This window comes from Lytechinus pictus, chromosome 12, assembly GCF_037042905.1.
Source record: "Lytechinus pictus isolate F3 Inbred chromosome 12, Lp3.0, whole genome shotgun sequence".
NCBI lineage: Eukaryota > Metazoa > Echinodermata > Echinoidea > Temnopleuroida > Toxopneustidae > Lytechinus > Lytechinus pictus.
Genome location: NC_087256.1, coordinates 26,860,190 through 26,881,377, shown reverse-complemented (window position 1 = coordinate 26,881,377; position 21,188 = coordinate 26,860,190). Strand labels below are relative to the sequence as shown.

Genomic DNA, 21,188 nt, shown 5'->3' with positions numbered 1-21,188 from the left:
TTTCATTTCTTATCTTTCATTGTTTATTCAATTTTTAAATTATTTTTTCATTTTATGTATTTTATTTATTCATTTATTCATCCTCTCATTTATTTATTCATTTATTTATATGTATTTTTAAATAGAGTATTTAAACTTTTGCCTTCTTTGTAATTACCATGGTAATAAAGTTCAGGGATGAATCAAAATCATACATTCTAAGTCACATGCATTATAATACCCAAGTTATTTAAACGTAATGACAGAACCTGTGGGCCGTTTCATAAAGCTGTTCGTAAGTTAAGAGCGACTTTAAGAACGACTGGTGAACCTTTCTTATGCGCTAAACCATTGCCGATGAACATTTTGCTTTATACTATTACTAATCCACAAGAAAGGATCACCAGTCGTTCTTCAAGTCGCTCTTAACTTACGAACAGCTTTATGAAACACCCACCTGGATCTCTATATAGCATAACGGGTAATGTTGTTAAATAGTTTTTACCCCGAAGTAGATTTTGTTGTATACCGACTTGTGCGCTCGGTCAACTCCATGTCTACGATTCATAATGTTCTTTATTTTTAAAATTTTCGATTTTGGACTAGATTGGACTAGATATTGAACTATTGTTTAATATTGATATATCTGTTATTTTACTCATTGTCAATCGCCTCGATTATATTTATCTTATGTTTGTTTAAATAAAACTATTACTTGATTTTAATCAAGTAAACATGAAGAGAGAAAAAAATGATGGTGTTTGCATTTTTGACTTCAGGTATTGTACCATTGTCGAAGTTTGATTTTTATTACCTTGATTTTGCATCCACACTCTTCGTAAATAGCTAATAACAATACATACGAACCATGCACATGCTCCGGGCCGAAAAATATATCTATCTAAATAAATAGAGTAAAATTCACAAAGCAAAATGCTGAAAATTTCATCAAAATCAAATAGCGAAACTATTGAGTTTTAAAGTTTAGCAATAGATGGGCTGATGATGTCACATCCCCACTTTCCTTTTTCTTATGTTATTACATAAAATCGTCATTTTTTTATTTTTTACTAAAAGGTCTAAATGATATGTCTCCCTTGGAATAAAATAAGTTGCAGCAATAAATATATAATGCACTTAATCAGTTGTTATTCAAATATTTTTGGCTATTGAAGGAAAACATTTTCATATAATAAAATACAAAAGAACAAGTGGGGATATGACATCATCACTTTGCATTGAATATTTATGAAGACATGCTTATAGAACTGTTTCACCGGAATAATGCAAATCTTTAAAAATGCCATAACGTGTTATTCCTTGTCCAATTTTGATCAAAGTTTTCAGTATTTTGTTTGTCTGATTTTTCTTAATGTGTTCAAATCAAATTATTTTCAGCCTGGAGTATCCCTTTAAGACATGAGCACGTAGGAACCTAATGGAAAGTCAAGGTCGATCATTCTCATTAGCTAGTCATTGGTTGTGTTATGTGTCCAATCAAAAATCAAATACGATACCTAAACGAGAAAGGGTCATTTTACGCTGCCTCTGAAACAATGGATAAATAGGGACTACTGGTGAATGAATCCATTTGATTTTTTTTTATTACAATGTTACTGTACTATATATACGACGGAAACATTTTGTGTTTTCGATTACCGTTTTTTTCTGCCGAAAGAACATGCATGTATGCCAACTCTCTTTTCATCATTAATTCGAGTGGGCGGGGGTAATATAATTTCCCCTGAAATTTCAAAGACTGCATGAAAAAGAAATGATTCTAGAATGAAAATGAGCAAAGTGTGTCAAATGATGTTCCAGCCATTAAGTGTTCTTTTTATATCTTCAATTTCGAGAGATTCATCACTCGGTTGTGTTCAGCTTCCTCACGTGCTATAATTATTACACTGTATGATAAATGTCCATTAAATCATGAAAATTGTATGAGATCTCGAAAACTTTGAGTATTTAAGGCAAAGATATTGTCAACGTAAACACTTGCTTGAGGCGGGATGAGTGATGGAGTTCAAATATTGAAAGTAGTGGAGGTGCCGTGGTCGAGTTCGGATTGGAGATTCGAGGATCGTGGGTTCGAATCCTGGCACGGCACTTATGCCCTTGAGGAAGACATTTATCCACATTGCTGTTTCATCGTACATCGAATGAAAATGCTATATTCATTATTAATACCAATGTGTGGACTTAATTTTGTTCAACATTGAAAGTTCAACCAAGGACCCTCGCCGGATAATCTAACATGTCCTATTTAAGTTTGGACAGTGATTGCCAGTATTTATAAATAGTTACATAATCGAAGTTGTACATACACTGTTGGTCATAAAGGTGGAATAAAATATTTTTGAATAAAAATCGACAGTTTTGTTGGTATTTGAAAGGCTACGCGTAGACAAAATGGTAATTGAGTGATTACATGTTTCCCCATTACACAGGTGACATTATAACATGATAATTTTGGATTACGTAATAAATTCTTTTGTTGTAGACTATAAAAGCATATGCATATGATATTCTGTCCCTTTCCCTTATTTAGCACTGTGTATAAGAAGGTTGCATTTTTTCGAGTTCCTTGTACCGCTTGAAATAAAAATCGGTAGAGACGTTCCCTGGACTATGCCTGGTCCAACGGCAACAGTAACACGCGAGAGAGTGGTAGCACTGCGACAGAAGGGCTACAAGCAGACTGATATCGCAGAAGTCCTAGGGATGTCACAGAGTGCAGTCTCTAAAATCCTGAAACGTCAACGTGAGGCGGGGAATGTGCGGCCACGGAAATCTCCAGGACGTCCCAGATTGACCACAAGAAATATGATCGCCAACTGTTGAATTTCAGCCGCAGAAACCGGAAATTGCACACGAGCCGTCTTCGTCGCTTGTGGAGGGGATATCATGGGATCAACGTTTCCCGGTCAACCGTTAATCGCAGATCGCTCCAACATGGTTACCGAGCACGACGGTTGACCAAATGTCCACGCCTGTCTGTTGGCCACAGAGTAGCTCGTCTTCTTTGGGCTAGGGAGCACAGAAGGCTTCATCCAGGAATTGGCAACATGTGGTCTTCACGGACGAGAGCCGGTTCATCCTTGACCGAAAGGAAGGGAGACAACGAGTTCGTCGATTAGCCGGGGAAAACCTTTGCGATAAATGTATCCACGAGACGACTCAAGGCGGAGGCGCGGCTCAGTGATGATATGGGCCGGCATCCATTATGGAGGGAAAACGCCACTGGTGGTTCCGGACGGAAACGTCAACGCCGCCGCCTACAGGGATATCTTGGAGTTCCACTGTCTTCCATATGCAAGACGAGTGTATGGGCACAATTTCCGACTGCAGGATGACAACGCTAGACCGCAAAGGGCCGCTGCAGTAAGGGAATTCCTGGAGGCAGAGGGCGTCGTACAGTTGCCATGGCCAGCTTGTTCGCCGGATATATACCCCATAGAGCATGCATGGGATGCCCTAGGCCGAGCCATCAACGACAGAGAGGTCATTCCTCAAAATTTGCAGGAGTTGGCAGATGCTCTGAGGGAAGAATGGGACGCTATACCTGTTGACGTCATCAACAAGCTAGTGGACAGCATGCAACGACGTCTGCATGCGCTGGTTCGTGCCAGGGGTGGACATACCCGATACTAGTGACTGAGTAAGAACAATGACTCAAGTTTGATGCAAATTTGTCCATGAAATCACAAAAAAAGTCATCTGGAAAACTGAGAGAGATTGAAAATAAATATCTCATGATCCTTTAATTTACTGTATATTGTCGTCAGTGTTGTTCTATGCTCATGACATCCATCGCTTAGGACACAAACTTGTAAAATATCACTGTCAAACGTGTGTAAAAGTCAGAATAATAAAGTAAAGTGGTTATCATGCACCATAAATGCCATATTCAAATCATGTTGTAATAATTACGCTGAGAAAATTTGGTGAAAAAAAATATTCCACCTTTATGACCAACAGTGTATATTTGAATCTAGGCAAATATCATAGTGTAGAGAGATTGGCCAAATTGAAAAGTTAAATTACAGCGGGACTTGAACACTGCTTTAGAATTTTACAAACTGTGAAAAAAGGGGTCTGATGAAATAGGAAGGTTTATATTAATCACATCATGCAGATAATGGAGAGATGTCCCCTCATTATTTAAGTAAAAATCGTCGCCTGTGCATGCAGAAGATGATCTCCTGGATAGGGGACGGCACAAATTTACTCAGGTTACCAAAAATTACCACATTGCGGCTAAAATCTTATTAAAAGCAAAAATATTTTCAATGTATCTATTGTTTGTAACTGCATATATTTGAGATGCATATTATTAGTGTCCAATTGAATGCTCTGATTGAATATAAATGAATAATCAAAAGTATGTATGAAGAGGTAACTGATCGAAGTGAGAAGATTTGTAAGGGTTTCAGGGTCAGTGCACGTACGTGTAATAGGTAGGTAGGTATAAAGGTAGATAGGTAGAGAGAGGGGAGGGAGGATCGAGGTGATATGGAATTCGGCCTTGCGTTTCTTATACTTGAATTGGTAAATATGAACTATTAATTTGGTGTGACGTTTTTATTTTGACGCCATCAGCGCACCTGCTATAGCTTTAATGAATAAAGAAATCAGCGCTTTCACAAGGATATCTGAAAACGACACGCACTCCCTTCAGTATTCAATATTCGATTGATCAATCATTGAATTTTAAAACCTGCTATAAACCACTTAACGCACGATTAAATGCTCCTTGTTCTCGCGCGTGTTCTATAGTTTACAAAGAACTATTAAAACACGCACCGGTTTTAAAGAAAGCTGGAAATTGAAAGCCATTTGAATTAATGCAGGGAAATCTGTCACCTTTTAAACTACACACGAGCAACAGGCCTACCGATATCAATTATCAATGCCATAGAGCACTAATAACTCTTGCTCAATGGTTTTTCTTTAATTTACTTCTTATTTTCTTATCACGGAGGTTACATAAAAAGAAAGTTTGGCTGTTGCTAGGTTCTATTTGAAATGAAATAAAGACGGAAAAAAGAGCTGAGAAGTGCATGATGAATAGTGACAAAACTGAGGTCTGGAGAGATTGAAAAGAAAAGTGAAGAACTAAAAAAGAAATCTTGACAAATAAAAGCAGGTAACAATGTAAAGACTTCTTAAGCAGGAAATAGAAATTAGAAATCCTCTAAAGTATCGCCAATAACGTTTTTTTTTATACGACTTTTTTTTTTCCATTTACGATATGACGGTTAATCACCTCTGCACTATATAAAAGTCACGGACATACTCAGTTATTGGCGCTATAGAGCGATTATGATCCTCGCAACTCCATTAAGCATGATTAAATTCGGATCATGGCTTTTAAATGTTCAATTATGCACATGGCTACTAAGGAATGACTTTTATCCAGTGCAAATAATGACTGACACTGGAGGGTATTAAAGGGGAATACAAATAGGTTGGTTATAAGTTCGCTAACCATGATTGCTATTAAAAAAATGCACCCGGGCTATAATGCACCACACTTATATATGGATGTATCCGAGTCGGGGGTGGCAAATAATGAATAATCTTTGTGGGTTACACATAGCCCGTAACAAGTCTGTGCGGTACATGATTTAAAATTTATTTATCTACACATTTATTTATTTATCTAATTTTTAGTATTCCAAAATAACAAATAAATTTCGTTGATAACCCAGATAAAATTTTTGATGAATTATAAACTTTTCATTCAAATGCTTAATTATTTGCATATTAACCTAGAAAAGAACAGGTTTCAGTATGTGAAATTAGACTGATTGAGAATCTAATCTGATTTAGCCACCGAGAACAGGCCATTGGCTGAAATTTTTAAAAATTGCGAGCGAGGGAAACAAAATGAAGTAGCAAACATTTGACAATTTTATTATGAAAATCAAATTTTGTGATAGGTTTTGACGTAAATATTTTTTTTTGGGGGGGGGTAAGTGCCCCCAAGCCTCCCCAAGTGTACGCCACTGCTGCGAACAACTTATGAATCGCCTCAAGGAAAGATGGGCTAGGTTTAATGTGTCCCGAGCCCGAGCTAGCAAAAATAAGTATTTTTATAATGATATCGCCCTTTCAAACATTCCTCTGTTGTCCGGTTCCCCTTCGTTCAGCCCCTCTTATTTTTGGCGGGTGGTGGTGAATTTGTAGACCAAAAATTTGAGTACGAGTAGGGGCGAGGAAAACTATCGTCAGTTCTTTGACTTTCCTCCTTTCATTTTTTCGTTCTTTCTCTTTCTTCCTTCATATCTTTCTCCCTCCCTTTCTTTCTTTTTCTTCCTCCCCTTTTCTTTCTTTCTCTCACTCTCTCTCTCTTCCTTCCGTCCTTTTTATCTACCTTCTGACTGGGGTGGGGGGGTACTATTTAATCTCCATCGACTCCCCTCCAGTCTATTCCATCTCTAAATCCGATATTGAGCATTTCTTTTTTTCTTCTACTGTCCCCTACCTCCTTTTTACCGCCCCCCCCCCACCACCACCGCTCCACCTTCTTTGTGGAGTGTTACAGTATAAGAAAAAAAATATGGCAAATGCAATAATGATCATGAATTCATGACGATCATGAACTTTATTCAACGAGAATTAATCTATATTTTATACATATTGTAAACAGAGTTGTTATTTGCCAGAGGGCAGCTGAAGATATTAAATTAATATATTGCAATAAACATATCTAGAAATTAAAATCACATCTGAATCCCCATGGGATATAACCATTATAATCTATGAATACTCCATAGAATACATAATGAGGCATCTTAGCAAATGTCAGAGGCATTTCTTTTCGCAATAATCACACTCAGCGTCTTTTACTTTCTAATCCTCCCATTTGAACATAGACAGAGTAATGGAGAATGGTGGGAAGTTGCTGGGAAAGGCACTGAGCATGGTTCTTGCTCAAAGAATATGGCACAAACTCTTGTTCAAGAGCCTTACTTGTGTATCGTAAACAATAAATTAAAGAAATTTGAATTACTGTTACAAGGTTGAATATACTGTTGTAACAGATGGGTAGAAATCATCCCCATTTTCTATACATGTATCATTAAATAAGACTGACCAGCAATGCTACACACCAAAGTACGAGTAGGGGCGAGGAAAACTATCGTCAGTTCTTTGACTTTCCTCCTTTCATTTTTTCGTTCTTTCTCTTTCTTCCTTCATATCTTTCTCCCTCCCTTTCTTTCTTTTTCTTCCTCCCCTTTTCTTTCTTTCTCTCACTCTCTCTCTTCCTTCCGTCCTTTTTATCTACCTTCTGACTGGGGTGGGGGGTACTATTTAATCTCCATCGACTCCCCTCCAGTCTATTCCATCTCTAAATCCGATATTGAGCATTTCTTTTTTTCTTCTACTGTCCCCTGCCTTCCTTTTTACCGCCCCCACCCACACCGCCACCGCCCATATCCCCCATCTCTCCACTTTCTTTGTGGAGTGTAACTACAGTATAAGAAATACAATATGGCAATATAATGATCATGAATTCATGACGATCATGAACTTTATTCAACGAGAATTAATCTATATTTTATACATATTGTAAACAGAGTTGTTATTTGCCAGAGGGCAGCTGAAGATATTAAATTAATATATTGCAATAAACATATCTAGAAATTAAAATCACATCTGAATCCCCATGGGATATAACCATTATAATCTATGTATACTCCATAGAATACATAATGAGGCATCTTAGCAAATGTCAGAGGCATTTCTTTTCGCAATAATCACACTCAGCGTCTTTTACTTTCTAATCCTCCCATTTGAACATAGACAGAGTAATGGAGAATGGTGGGAAGTTGCTGGGAAAGGCACTGAGCATGGTTCTTGCTCAAAGAATATGGCACAAACTCTTGTTCAAGAGCCTTACTTGTGTATCGTAAACAATAAATTAAAGAAATTTGAATTACTGTTACAAGGTTGAATATACTGTTGTAACAGATGGGTAGAAATCATCCCCATTTTCTATACATGTATCATTAAATAAGACTGACCAGCAATGCTACACACCAAAGCTTCGCAGTACGAATGAAAGATAAGTTTTCAATATCACTAGAAAGTAAATGTATTTTCCTGATCATGGAATTAATCTTTTTCAAATAAAACACCACTTCAATTTTTCATGACAAAAAATATTAAAGAATAGTCTCATTGTGCGCATATGACAGTTCTCATTTTTACCAACCACCCCAACTTACACTCACATTTTGCAAGTAAATGTCTAATAGCAATGTTGACATTATCACTACACTGCAAAAACTCCGGTGTTGATTTAACACCAGCCCGGAATATATATATATGTCCACACCAGAGAAGTGTTAAACAACACCAGTTTCGTTTTGGTCTAACACCAGAAAGGTGTTTATACAACACCAATTAGTATTGAGACAGCATCGGTTTGATTCCAAACTGGTGTTGTTTCAATACATCTCTGGTGTGGACATATATAGATTCCAGGCTGATGTTAAATCAACACCAGAGTTTATTGCAAAATCATTTTAGTTTCTTTCAGTCACAGTGAGCAGAATCAGCTTGGTGGTAAGTTGTGCACCCAAGGGCTTCTTTATTTCTTTTTGCTCATTCACAGCTTTTTTGTAGCCCTCCTCAAAAGGATGAAGTAAGAAACAATGAAAAATCGGCAGAAAAGATCTTTGCAAATTTTGTCTACTGTTTGTAAAAAGAGAACTTTTTTTCAAAGATAACAGCGAGAATTTATAGTTTGCTTTAATAATACAAAGGATAGAGATTTATTCTTCTAGATGACCTTAATAAGGTAACTTGACAAAAGTCAAAGCCACGTCCTTTCGCGCGGGAATCCCGCCAATGGCCTTTTACCATGTATACCGTGTTTACACAGTGACTCGACTCAGGAGTTCGACACGCGAGCCGTGCTCAACATGGCAATTTTATGCTGTGTAAACACGATCGGTGTGATCCCTGTTGAACACGGCTTTTTGATCTGCCAAAAATCGTAAGTTCCAACCTGCGAGCCAAATCAGACACGCTCATTTTTTTCGTAAGTAAACAGGAAGCCGTGTCGAACCTGCATGACCTACGTCAAACACGGCATCAATTTGTGACGTCTATTCTACTTCCGTTCGTGATCCGCGGGCCGTGTCGAACTCTCCTTTTTTGTTTCAGTATAAACGCGATCACAGTTGACCTCATCGCACGCGTTTGACCCTGCTTGAGGATTCAACACTCGAGCCGACTCGTGTGTAAACACGGTACAATTCTCACACTTCAGAGACAAAGCAACGGAGAACACAGGAAAGCCGCTATGAAAAGACACTAGGTGCCTTGACAGGGGATTCCTGCAAAAAGACGCGCCAAAGACATTTTGACAAGGTGACTGAACGGTTCATGAAGAGCCAGGTGCACCGGTACTAACAAAATCCAAAATCTCTCATTTTGGAGATATATCACGTTGACTATAAGATCACTCATCAGTGATAACTTAGTATTAATCATAATTTAAAAAATTATATGTCATCAAACTAGTCATATTCTCATTATGCAGCCAAAATATATTATTTAAACAAAGATAATCTTTCCAATGAAATGTTTGCTCTCCAGTTATTCACAAAGTTTCACATCATGTGGCCAAATTAATTGTACTTATTGCCACTGGGCATTAAAAACCTAAAACCCTTCCATCGCAAAGTTCTAAAATTCAGAAATTTCGAGTGCAGCTCAGAAAAGGCTCTATTTTGAAATATGGCAATGATGGAAACATCATATTACCTGAAGAGTCTCTTCATTACTGTACACAGCCGTGCAAAAAAGTTAGTGAACCCCAACCACAAAATACACTCCTTCATGCCGAGTGTTGAATGTGGACAACAATATTACAATGTTTGGCATGTCCAGACAAACTAACGTTATTGAATGTTATATGTTATCAGGGGGCAGATCCAGGATTTTCCAAAAGGGGGGGGGGGGGCAAATTTTTCGGAGGAAATTTTTGACAAGACAAAAAAAAAAGTTTCAACAACAAATAAAGGATATTTCGTTCCCGAAAAAATTTGACAAGAAAAAAAAAAGGGTCTTACCTCTATTTCAATGGCATTTTTACATTACAATTTTTATTTTGCTTCTCAAAGGGGGGGGGGGGGGCACATGCCCCCTGTGCCCCCCTGGATCCGCGCCTGTATGTTATCACCTTACTTCACAATTAAATATCTAAAACATGGCAGAACTTAAACACTTAAAATCTGTTCATTTTCTGGTGGGGTTCACTAACTTTTGATCAAGTTGCAACCTTTGTTATAACTTCAATAAAAGCCAAGCTTTCAAAGTTGACCTACTGTTTTTTTCAATTATGAGATACAAGATTTCAACAGTCCAGCAATTAAATATCTAACTAAAAAGAAGTTCAGATAGACAGAGATTAAACAACTGGAATGTATACTCCATGTTCATGCTTAATCTGATATGAAGTAAAAAGCAATTTCCAGCTGTGACAATGATCACCAAATAAAAACGAACACAATCTAACAATATTGACACCTTAGTGACTGTATGTTGTAAAACATATAAAAAACTATTAAATGATTCTCTAGAAAATGAGTAATTGTTCCCTGTAATCAGCAAGTAAGCATGGCAAGCTGAAGAAAGGCCTTTTTAAATAAATGATATGTGTGCCATTGTGTGCTTTTCTGTGTTGGCCATTTTCAACGTTCTCCATTTTCAGCCTCAATTTCATGACTTGGTTGAAGCACACTGTGCAGGAACTTACTGTACTAGACATATTGGGCTGGAGCTAGAAATTCATAATAATAATAATTGGCTTTTATAGTGCGCGATATAAATCTGTGACTGCTCAAAGCACTGCACAATTATTATTACCAGATCACTGGATTCATAGCTTTTTAATAATAATAATAATAATAATAATAGCTGGATTTATAAAGTGCTTTTTGCCAGAGGATACAAAGCTCTGCTATTATTACCCCGGCTTTAGCTCAAGCTACCATCACCAGCGCTCGGTGCATGCAAGGGATTAATCTGCCGGGTACCCATTCACCTCACCTGGGTTGAGTGCAGCACAGTGTGGATAAATTTCTTGCTGAAGGAAAACACGCCATGCCTAGGATTCGAACCCACCACCCTCTGTTGAAAGGCGAGAGTCAGAACCACTAGACCACAACGTGCCCGTTAAGCAGCCTGTTAGGAGTACCCTCGCTAAACCAACCACAATGACAGTTGTTTCCTAACGGTACCCAATTAGCACCTGGGTGAGAGTGGCAAAGTGTGGATTGACGCCTTGCCAAAGGACCAATCAGATCAATTGCAAATTTGGGGTCCCCAATCAATCATAATTGTCTTGCAATTAATTGAAAATTGCCAATTGACTGTTGATATGCTTCATGCAACGAAAGGAATTAACTGATTTGCTGCAGCAAAAAATGTGATGGTAGCACACTATAAGAGGAAATGGCAATGGAAGAGCTCAGGGAGAACTGTTCTCAACTCACAAAGTAAAACACCGGCCTGTGGAAATATTGAGATTATATAAGTCAGGTTTGTATTGCTTCTATGAAATCTCTTTTATAAATTACACTGCCGTTGATATAAAGTTATGCAAGCGGATCCCTTGGAATTGATGACAGTTCAGTCCAAAGGTTAACAAAGCCTCAGAGACTTACATGTAGAACTATGACTGAAAAAATATTGCTTGCAACATTACCAGCCTCTATCACTGACATTGCTATCCCAATATTATTAGAGCTGATCTCTTGACATATTAAGGGTGGCAATGCTTTGAAGGTAAAGCCTCTAAGAGAAGAGATTTGCATGTGGAAATATAAAAAAGAGAACCCTGAGTGGTGGTTATCGGATTCCAGTGTCCTAGGTTCACTTAGTACACTAGTACCTTCTGGTAAGACATTCTTCTCATTACCAGGTCCCTTGGAGAGGACCTTAAGCCTTCAGTCTTCTGCTTGCTTGCTTACAAGCATCCATGCTTTCTCAGCAATCAGGTATGAAATCCCCATCAAGTTGCCAGCTACTGTTATTGCCACGAATCAAATTCAATGACTGACATTCTCTTGAGGAATGGCACATTTTAGGGGTTATGCACCACACATGGCTCACAGGTGGACTCTTCAAAGCACATTGTCACTGCTCTTTAAAAGCAAAGGGAAACTAAAAAGCTGTCCCATATTGAGGGCTGGCACATTTAAATATCAAGCCTATGAGAGATGACAGCTAAAATGTTACAGGCAAACTCTTTCACGCAGACGGCCATTAATGATACATACTTCCACAGCTTCATAAAAGCAAAGGAAAGCTCAACTGGCACATTAAAGTGTCAAAGAGTTGACAGAGAATATTGAAAAAAAAAAGCCATTATTAGTTCAGTGAATACCATTTTAAAGATTCCTTATTCATACATTGCACTTGATTATCAGCATATCATACATGTACTTCTTCTACTTCTCTTCTTTCCTCTATCATTTTCTTCTCAACCTCCTCCTCCTCCTGCCAAGGTACCTTCTCCTTCTCAGCATTCTTTTCTTTTCTTGCAATCTCCTCCCCTTCCAACTCTTCTTCACCCCCTCTATATTTTTCTCTCTCTCTCTCTTCATGTCTCTCTACCTCCCCCCATCTAAAATGAGTCTCTTGAAGCCCTGTGCAAGCAGGAAGAGACCACGACGAATGGGGGTCATGGGCAGAGGCAAGGATCACAGCAGCCGAGAGATCAGAATGGAGGCGTTCTGCAGGGGCCCTACGGTATCTGAAGGACAGGCAGCAAAGGGTCCAGAGCATGGTATCCATCGCCATCACTGTATGGTCGAAAACTCTTGAAGAACGCTCTTCTGTTCGAGGTTGCCCACGCCAGAGTTGACCCGGAAGTTGACCACCAGTGATCGCACCTGCAACAAAAATGAAATCATAACAAGTACTAAATTAAAACAAGAAGCATCACAGTACTGTCAACTGGGCTATGTATCTGCGACACAAGGGCATGCAATGACCAATCAAGGTCATCATAGCATGTGCATAGACAGTGGCCAGGGCCCCGGAACACAAAGGTCAGTGATCAATCGCTAATTGCAATCCGCCTATCAAGATCATCATTGCGTGCTCAGTAGACTGACTAGGAACCAATCAAAATTGTTATTTCAAATCAGCAATGAATCGCTAACCTTTGTGTTATGGGTACCTGGTGTGTGTTTCATATAGCTGTTCAGAATTTACAAGTTTATTAACAACTAGTAATACTTTCTTAAGAACCAATTCAGTAGTGCACACCCTCTTAGCTAGATTTGACCAACGTGGTGATGCCTTTTATACCATGTGCAACTGTGACATTAAAGGGGAATGAAACCTTTGGAACAAGTGGGCTTGTGTGGAAACAGAAAAATCACAAATCAAGTTCAAAGAAAGTTTGAGAAAATTCAGACAAATAATGAGAAAGTTATGAGCATTTGAATATTGCGATCACTAAATGCTATGGAGATTCTCCAATTGGCAATGCGACAAAGATGTTTGAAGTCACATGTGAAAATATTACCGTATGATGGACTATAAAATGCCCCCAAAATGTCTCTTTTAGCTCTGTCATATGGATATAGAAATTCTTTATTCATATTGTATTCTTTGAAAATCTGTTTTACATACCCTCATATAGAAAGAATGCATGATCTTCTCAAAGATGTGATAAAAGAGGCAGTTAAGTGAAATATATATATACAAAAGTAATGGCAAAGTTGTTCACGGGTGACATCACACATTGCCAATGGGAGGATCTACATTAAATAATGATCCAAATTCAAATGCTCATAACTTTCTTATTATTTATTCAATTTTTCTCAAACTTTTGTTGATCTGTTTCTTTGATTTTTCTGTTTTCGCAAAAGCTATCTTGTTCCAAAGGTTTCATTTTCCTTTAAGAGCGTCTCTAAGTCACTTAAATCTTTGTGAAACAGCCCCCAGGATTCAGATAACAAAGAATACAGATTTCCATGTATTCAGAGAGTAAACTCATTATCAATGACAAATGGTGAAGCTGAAGTGGGAAGTTGGACCGTCCACCATGCTCGACTTACCAATTGTGTGAAGAAGGCTGATTCTTTTGGTTTCTCTGCGTAGCGTTCAAACTGATCCAAGCTGTCCTGCAGCTTCAGAGTTAGCGTGTCGTAGTTGTTCTTCACGATGCTAAGAACCTGAGACAGAAGAGATCAAAGGACATAAAGGACATAATGAATGACAATGTTTCTATTTCTACACTGACCCATTGATCGCGATATGGCCTAATTCACAAATGAGACTTAAAACGTTTTCTGTTTTTATTTGAATGTGTGCACAAACTGAACTACATCCAGTGGAAAAAAAGAGGATGAAGGATACAGCCATGGGAAAATGTGTCAATGTGAAAAAAAGTGCACTCTCATGCACGTCGTCCCTGATTTGGGATGACATGAGAATGCTGATTTTGATAGTGGATGAGGGAGAGCATGCACAGTGGATTCAATATGTTGCAGCCCTCTATGTTAGTTAATGGGCCAATCAAAAAGCCTATAATGACAACTTGTCAAGTTGACAAGAAAGGGTTTAATGGTTCTTACCTGTTCCTCTGTAAGAGCTGTGGTCTGACTGGCCGCCCAGGAATCAATCTTAGGTGTGAAGTGATTGATAATAGCTCTGCAGGGGGGGGGGGGTGGAGGGACACAAACGCAGAAAACAATTCATAATTATGTACTCTACACGTACAAGATTTAGTGTGGTGGGACAAATATTTGCTTAGATCACAGGCAAAAATAATAAGATGAGAAAGATTTTCATAATAAATAGTATCATGAGATAAAGAGTTACAAATATAATATTTTCAATATCTAAGAGTTAGCTTGGTTTCAAATTTCTCAGAAACATCTCGACATAGAGGGTGGGGTTCAGGCTCTAACTTTGCATTGCAATAAATTGGAGGAAAATGTCTCTATATACAGTATACAACTAATCATAATCAAACTCCCACATCAATATCACATGAAATTTCAAACAAAATAGTGTCACATACATAGGAAATTAGATTTAGGCAATTCCCAAAAATATTGCAACATGGAACCCATAACACAATGGTTAGCGATTAATCGTACGCTGGGTTTTCACCATTCATCAATCGTAGAAAAATGTTCTACGATCATTGCTAAGCTTTGTGTTGCGGGCCCCTGTTTGTTTGTTCACTCCCCAATTTTCTACTTTTCCTTTCAAGTCATGAACTGCTCAAGCCATGGTAATAATTTTAAAGCTTTACAACTTTTTATCTGAATGAGAGAATAGAGACAAAGCCTTTCAGGATGTCCCACATTTTATAGTGAGTCAGGCATGCCCACCTTACGGAATTACCCATTTTGAGAATTTATTTTTGAAGGATATAATTTGAGAATGTATTTTGAGTATACATTTTGAGAATATATTTTGGAAGTAAATTTTGAAAATACATTTTGAGAATATATCATGAGAATGTTTTAAAAAAATATATTTTGAAAATGTATTTTGAGAACATACAGTTGTATTGTGAGAATATATATTTTGAGAATATGTTTCAAGAACATTTTTCAAGAAAATATATTTTGAAATATATTTGGAGAACATATTTTGAGGATATATTTAGAGAACATTTTGAGAACATATTTTGATATGTTTTAAGAAAATACATTCGAGAACATATTTTGAAAATATATTTTGAGAATATACTTTGAGAATATATTTTGAAAATATAAGTAAAAAATATATTTTGAGAATATAATTTGAAAATATATTTTGAGAACACATTTTGAAAATATACTATGAGAGTATATATTTTGCAATGATATGTGATTTCTTACCTGATATTGACAATGTTATTAGCAAGCTTATTGGCGGAGTCTTTGTATTGCCCATTGTTGGTCACATGCCTTCTAGCTGTAGAGAGAAATTACATCAATAATATATTACACATTTCATCTTCAAATTTGGCAAATTTATTTACATTCCTGTTGCTGTTTTATTAATAATTCACCATATTTCTTGATCACTTATTAACTTGACTGCACAATGAGATTACAAACTACTGCATAAACAGATAATCAATAGTCAGACCATAGCTTTAAAGACCAAGCCTGGAGCTAAATGTAAAAGTGACAAATAGGAAATATACAAGCTACATAGTAAACTTCAATGCATATTCACCGCTTGAAAGCCAAGATTTTGCCAAAGAAACACTCAAATTAACGGCATTTGAAAATAGGCTTTATCAAGCTTCTGAATAACGTGACATCACACTTCAGGAACATTGTGATTCCATAGAATTTTACGTAGAAAAGATCAATTATTTTTTTCATTTCTATATTATGAATTTGATTTTTATTTTATTTTGCAAAGGAAAATGGTACCGGTAAATTATTCAATACTCAAATGGATGGAAACCTACAACTCATCACTTGTTTTTTTTTTTGTGACTTCTTTGTTTGGCTCTTATTGGGCTTACAATGAATGTCAAGAAATGTTGTTACACGTAATCGGAAGGCAGAGAGAAATGGAAAGCTGTGCCAAATAAGTGGGAAATAAAATATGGCAACACATTTTCTACAGTTCAAGCTTGCAGGTAAAGATATTAATGATATCTCTATGTGATTGAAAAGAAGCAAATAAAATGCGTAATCTGAAAAGCAAAAAATATCATTAAGTTTTTCTGTGTACAATCCTATGGAATCACATCACTAGAATGAAGTCGCGGATCTGAGGCCAGAGCTTTCGATTAAAATATGGTTTGTTAATTTCACTTTTGGGTTTGGTTAGGGTCTCCTAAGTATGGATTAAATTAGTAGAGTAAAACTATGGGAACATGGACCATCATTTCTCACCCATATGGTAGATGTTGTCAAAGACTTGATGCATACGGATGAGTTCGTAGTAGAGTTGATCGTAGCAGTTTGCTGAAGGCAAGAAGGTATCTCCATAGGTGATAAACAGGTTGAACAGGTTCACCACCTAGGTCAGAGGTCAAAGTTCAAGAGGGTAAGATTTTAATTTTATATGAAAGAATTAGAAATAGAGAGACCATAACAATTTGCTAAATGCAAAATACTTTTGCTGAAGGTGATTAACTTGACAGAGGTCAAAGGTCATAAGGAAAGATTATAATATGTTTTCACACTGTTTAAATGGAAAAGTCATGTAGAAGTAATGGTTGAAAACGTCTGTAAAACCATTTTGGAGTAATTTAGGGCCTTTTCACACGAGAATCTTGAATCATCATTGTAATGATGATTGCAATTCGTCTTTAGAATCATCGTACCATTCACACGTTCACTCAAGAACTGTGATTTGAATTCAAATTCCCGAGAGATGCCGGTATGTGTCCTTGGTGACTTGTCAATCAAAGCACTGCATCGCAAATACAATACATTTCCTTTTATTTCCATGATACAATGCTTGAAAGGTCACGTAAGCTCCGCTCCCCAAAAGATGTTTAAGAGGTCAAGCGTTTCAGACATAAAATTCGTACCGTAATTTGAATGAAACTTAACTGGAATCCGAATCCGGAGTAGACTTTGAATTCTTGATTGTGATTATCGTTTGTGATTCTAGTTTGGTTTCACACGATCTAAAAACTTGTCATTAGAATTATTTTTCACTGGAATCATCATTCAAATTACAATTTTGGTACCATGTGAAAGGGCGGTAAGAAAGAGTATCATGGAAATTGGAAAAGGATTAGTACTGCTTTGCAGATGTCCAACATTCAATGTAGGATAATGTGCTGAAATAAAAGGTAATGACAGCCATATGTAAATTATAATATTTGTTTTGGCTATACCAACTTTTAATATTGAATATTGTACAAATATGACTTTTTTTTCAATTCTAATGTAAGCAATGAGTTAGTTACCTTGCAAGCCAATTCAAAGATGTTGTTCGATGGCAGTAACACAGATTCACTGGCCAAAATATATTTCAGTAGACTGATCAGAGCTGAAAAGAAATTGGAGTATAAATTGGTCATTGATTATGTGCAATGTAGGAATATGGATCACATACAAAACACAATAGAGGAAGTGTTCAAATATGCATTCAGCTGCATAATCCAGTGGTAGACTAAGATAATTGTTTGAACAAAAAAAAAAAAAATCGTTTGACTTTTGAATTTCATTTATTTACACTCATTCAAAAAATACAAATTATATGGACGATAACCTACATATTTACAAAAACAAAGACATGTGCAAAATATCTTACATGAAAATTTCAATAATTTTTCAAAGTAAAAAATATCTATATCATCATCAGTTTCAAAAGTTAAATATGTTCATTATTTCAAATTTTAGAAGTTAATGTATAATATATGCGTGATCTGGCGCGCTTTCTCTCTCTCCATTTGTTTGTGCTTTTCTTTCTGTTACCTTCCTTGTCATGAAATATAGGTGTATCTTGCAAGTTAGTAGGTTTTCATTCGATTAAACCATTATAAGTTTGTATACGATACATATAGTTTTATTTATTTGCTTTGTAACCATAGCATACCTCATTCATTTAAAGGGGTACTCCGGGCTGAAAACATTTATATGTACATGTAAATAAACAGAGCAAAATTCACAGAGCAAAACGCAGAAAATTCCTACAAAATCTGATAACAAATAGCGAAGTTATTGAAATTTTAAGTTTAGCAATTATTGTGAAATATGAAGTCGTCATGAATATTCATTAGGTGGGCTGATGATGTCACATCCACACTTTCCTTTTTCTTATGTTATTACATGAAATCATAATTGTTTGATTTTTTTTCATACATGTGTGAATGTTATGTCTCCCTTCTTATATACCATACCATAAATTTGTTATTCCTTTTCGATTTTGGTCAAATTTTCAGTGTTTTTTTTAGTCTGATTTTCTTCATCTGTTCAAATAATACTATTTTCAGCCTGGAGCATCCCTTTAACACATCAGCATATGCTACTGGATATTTACAGATGTACCACTGAATTAAAATAATAATAATAGTTATAACAAAATAAATAAAAAAATAGATTTAATTGATTGTAATATTACCTGTCCAGATACTGATCCATGAATATTGTAATCTCACTCTGCATTTCTTCTGATAGCACAACACTCTATGAATCACACCTAAACATTTTCTGAAAGAAAAAAAAAAGGAGAGCCTTTCTAAAGACAAAAGCCTACTTCAAGAAAAGTATATTGCGACGCTCGTAATATACCAGATTGGAGGATGATGTATGGAAGCTCTCTTTCCCAAAGCAAACATGGAGGGCCTCCTGACTCCCAATCCCTATCCCAGAGATAAGCCTTCATCTCCCCCCCCCCCCAGCCCCTCTATGAGGGAGATTGACACTGGATTTGAGATTGGAATCATATGCCCTCTATGTTAGCTTTGAGAAAGACAGTGTCCATACATCAATGTCCAATCTGGACTACACTTGTCATTGATGTGTATCAAACACTTTCACAGGAGGGTAATTTCATAAAATACTAGTAGATATATCTGACTCCCTACATGTGTTACCATACAGAAATAATTTGTCACTATTTTCTATTTAATGTAACAGGTTGTTTCTTTCACTCTTCTGCTTCAATTAAACCAATTTATGTCAGGGTGAACTACATGTAGCCCTTTGATGTTCCTTTAAAATCACATGTACAAATTATAAAACAAAGGGAGAGGCAAAATGGGACTAAATGCACACTAAAGCTGCATGATTTTTTAAAGATAAATTTCTCAAATTTTTTTCTCAAGTTGTAAATACTTACAAATATAACTCTTGCGGCAAGTTCCTCATCATGTGACTAAGAATAAACTCAACAGTCAAATCTAAAAGACAAGAACAATAAGAAAATAAAGTTGTTAGTGAAGAAGGAACTAAAAGAACTGAAATTTTGAGAGCTCTAAGCTATTTCCAGGACAAGTGCCTATGAGAAACTCCTATGTTAGATCAGAATAAAGGGATGGGGAAAGGGGAAAGGGGTAGACATTTTGTGTGTGTATAGAACACAGCTCATTCTACATAATGTAATCACTAATCATTGATAGATTTCTGATGTGGAAATGAGATGTTATCCTGAAAGGTTTCATCACCTAATAATGTAACTAGTATTTCATACCAAGTCTGAATACACATATTGTTCAAACACTAAGCCTTCGCAAGAACGCATCACTGTAAGTCATAGAACTGATGTAATTTCAAAATCAATTCTCATTAAATCCAAGTCTTACTGGAATTCTCCTCAAGGAGTAGAGAATGTGAAAACATGCTTAAGTTTTGATGCGCACATTTACTAAACGCGCAATCTCACTGATTATCGTGCAGTAGCGCGTATCCTTTTCGCATGGTCTGACCAGTGCGGTGATGCATTATATATTTTTTGCATGCACCTGGAAATTAAGAGCAACTCTTAGGGGGAGTTGCAAGAAAATATTTGCAATCAATTGCAAAGGTGTTATTGCAATTTCAGATCAATTTCAGCAATATCCAATCAGATTACATGTACACCCCTCTTTTCAAGAAGCAGAACAGGAAATCAATCGCAAATTTACAATTTATTACAAGACTTATGATCGATTCAGGGACCACAATTAGACTTGCAATTGATCACAAGTTTCTTGCAATGCCCCATAAGTCACAAGTAAATCTTTGTGAAACACCGTCCATCTAGGAATGGACTGTACTCACCAAGGAGAGCACAAGCAAGCGGTCTGGCTTGCAGATCTTGGGACTGTTTTCTGTGTCTCATCGGCTGAAAATAAAACAGGAATCATATTTTTATGAAAATACATTCAAAACCAAAATGAAATTTTTATCAATCAGTCTATTGTTAATCTTATCTGTACTTGAATTGTACTCCACAAACTTGTAATTCTTCATAACAAGAGTGGTAATGATAATTACCACCTCAAGCAATCTATGGAGTGGACATAAATGCTTTGCAAGTTGCATTTATATTGTTATTTTTAATGGAGCTCAGTCTGAATACTCTACAAGAGCCCTTTATGAAATTCCCTTATAATCATAGCTAATTTAAAATAGGTGAATAGGGTTGGTTTAGAATTGGCACAATAAAGGAGCTCATTGTAAATGCTCTAGAAAATCCCTTTGTGAAAGTCCCAATATACATGTACCCACAACTTGATAAATAATTGAAAAGTGTTGGTCTAGAACTGATCTAGT

At 36.5% G+C, this 21,188-nt stretch overlaps 1 protein-coding gene across 1 annotated transcript in view; it reads right to left on the bottom strand.

The window, feature by feature from the left end:
* Nucleotides 1-7,823: 7,823 nt before the first annotated feature.
* The window catches only part of LOC129272352 (armadillo-like helical domain-containing protein 3), a 39,182-nt gene continuing 25,817 nt past the window's right edge, over nt 7,824-21,188 (bottom strand). The window contains exons 18-26 of the mRNA XM_064107429.1: nt 20,694-20,757; nt 19,774-19,834; nt 19,054-19,142; nt 17,897-17,979; nt 16,869-16,995; nt 15,852-15,927; nt 14,592-14,667; nt 14,073-14,189; nt 7,824-12,896 (exon numbers count right to left, since the gene is read on the bottom strand). Of these exons, the coding sequence (XP_063963499.1) occupies nt 12,804-12,896; nt 14,073-14,189; nt 14,592-14,667; nt 15,852-15,927; nt 16,869-16,995; nt 17,897-17,979; nt 19,054-19,142; nt 19,774-19,834; nt 20,694-20,757 (786 nt within the window). The 3' untranslated portion in view covers nt 7,824-12,803. The remainder of the gene's footprint in view (nt 12,897-14,072; nt 14,190-14,591; nt 14,668-15,851; nt 15,928-16,868; nt 16,996-17,896; nt 17,980-19,053; nt 19,143-19,773; nt 19,835-20,693; nt 20,758-21,188) is intronic.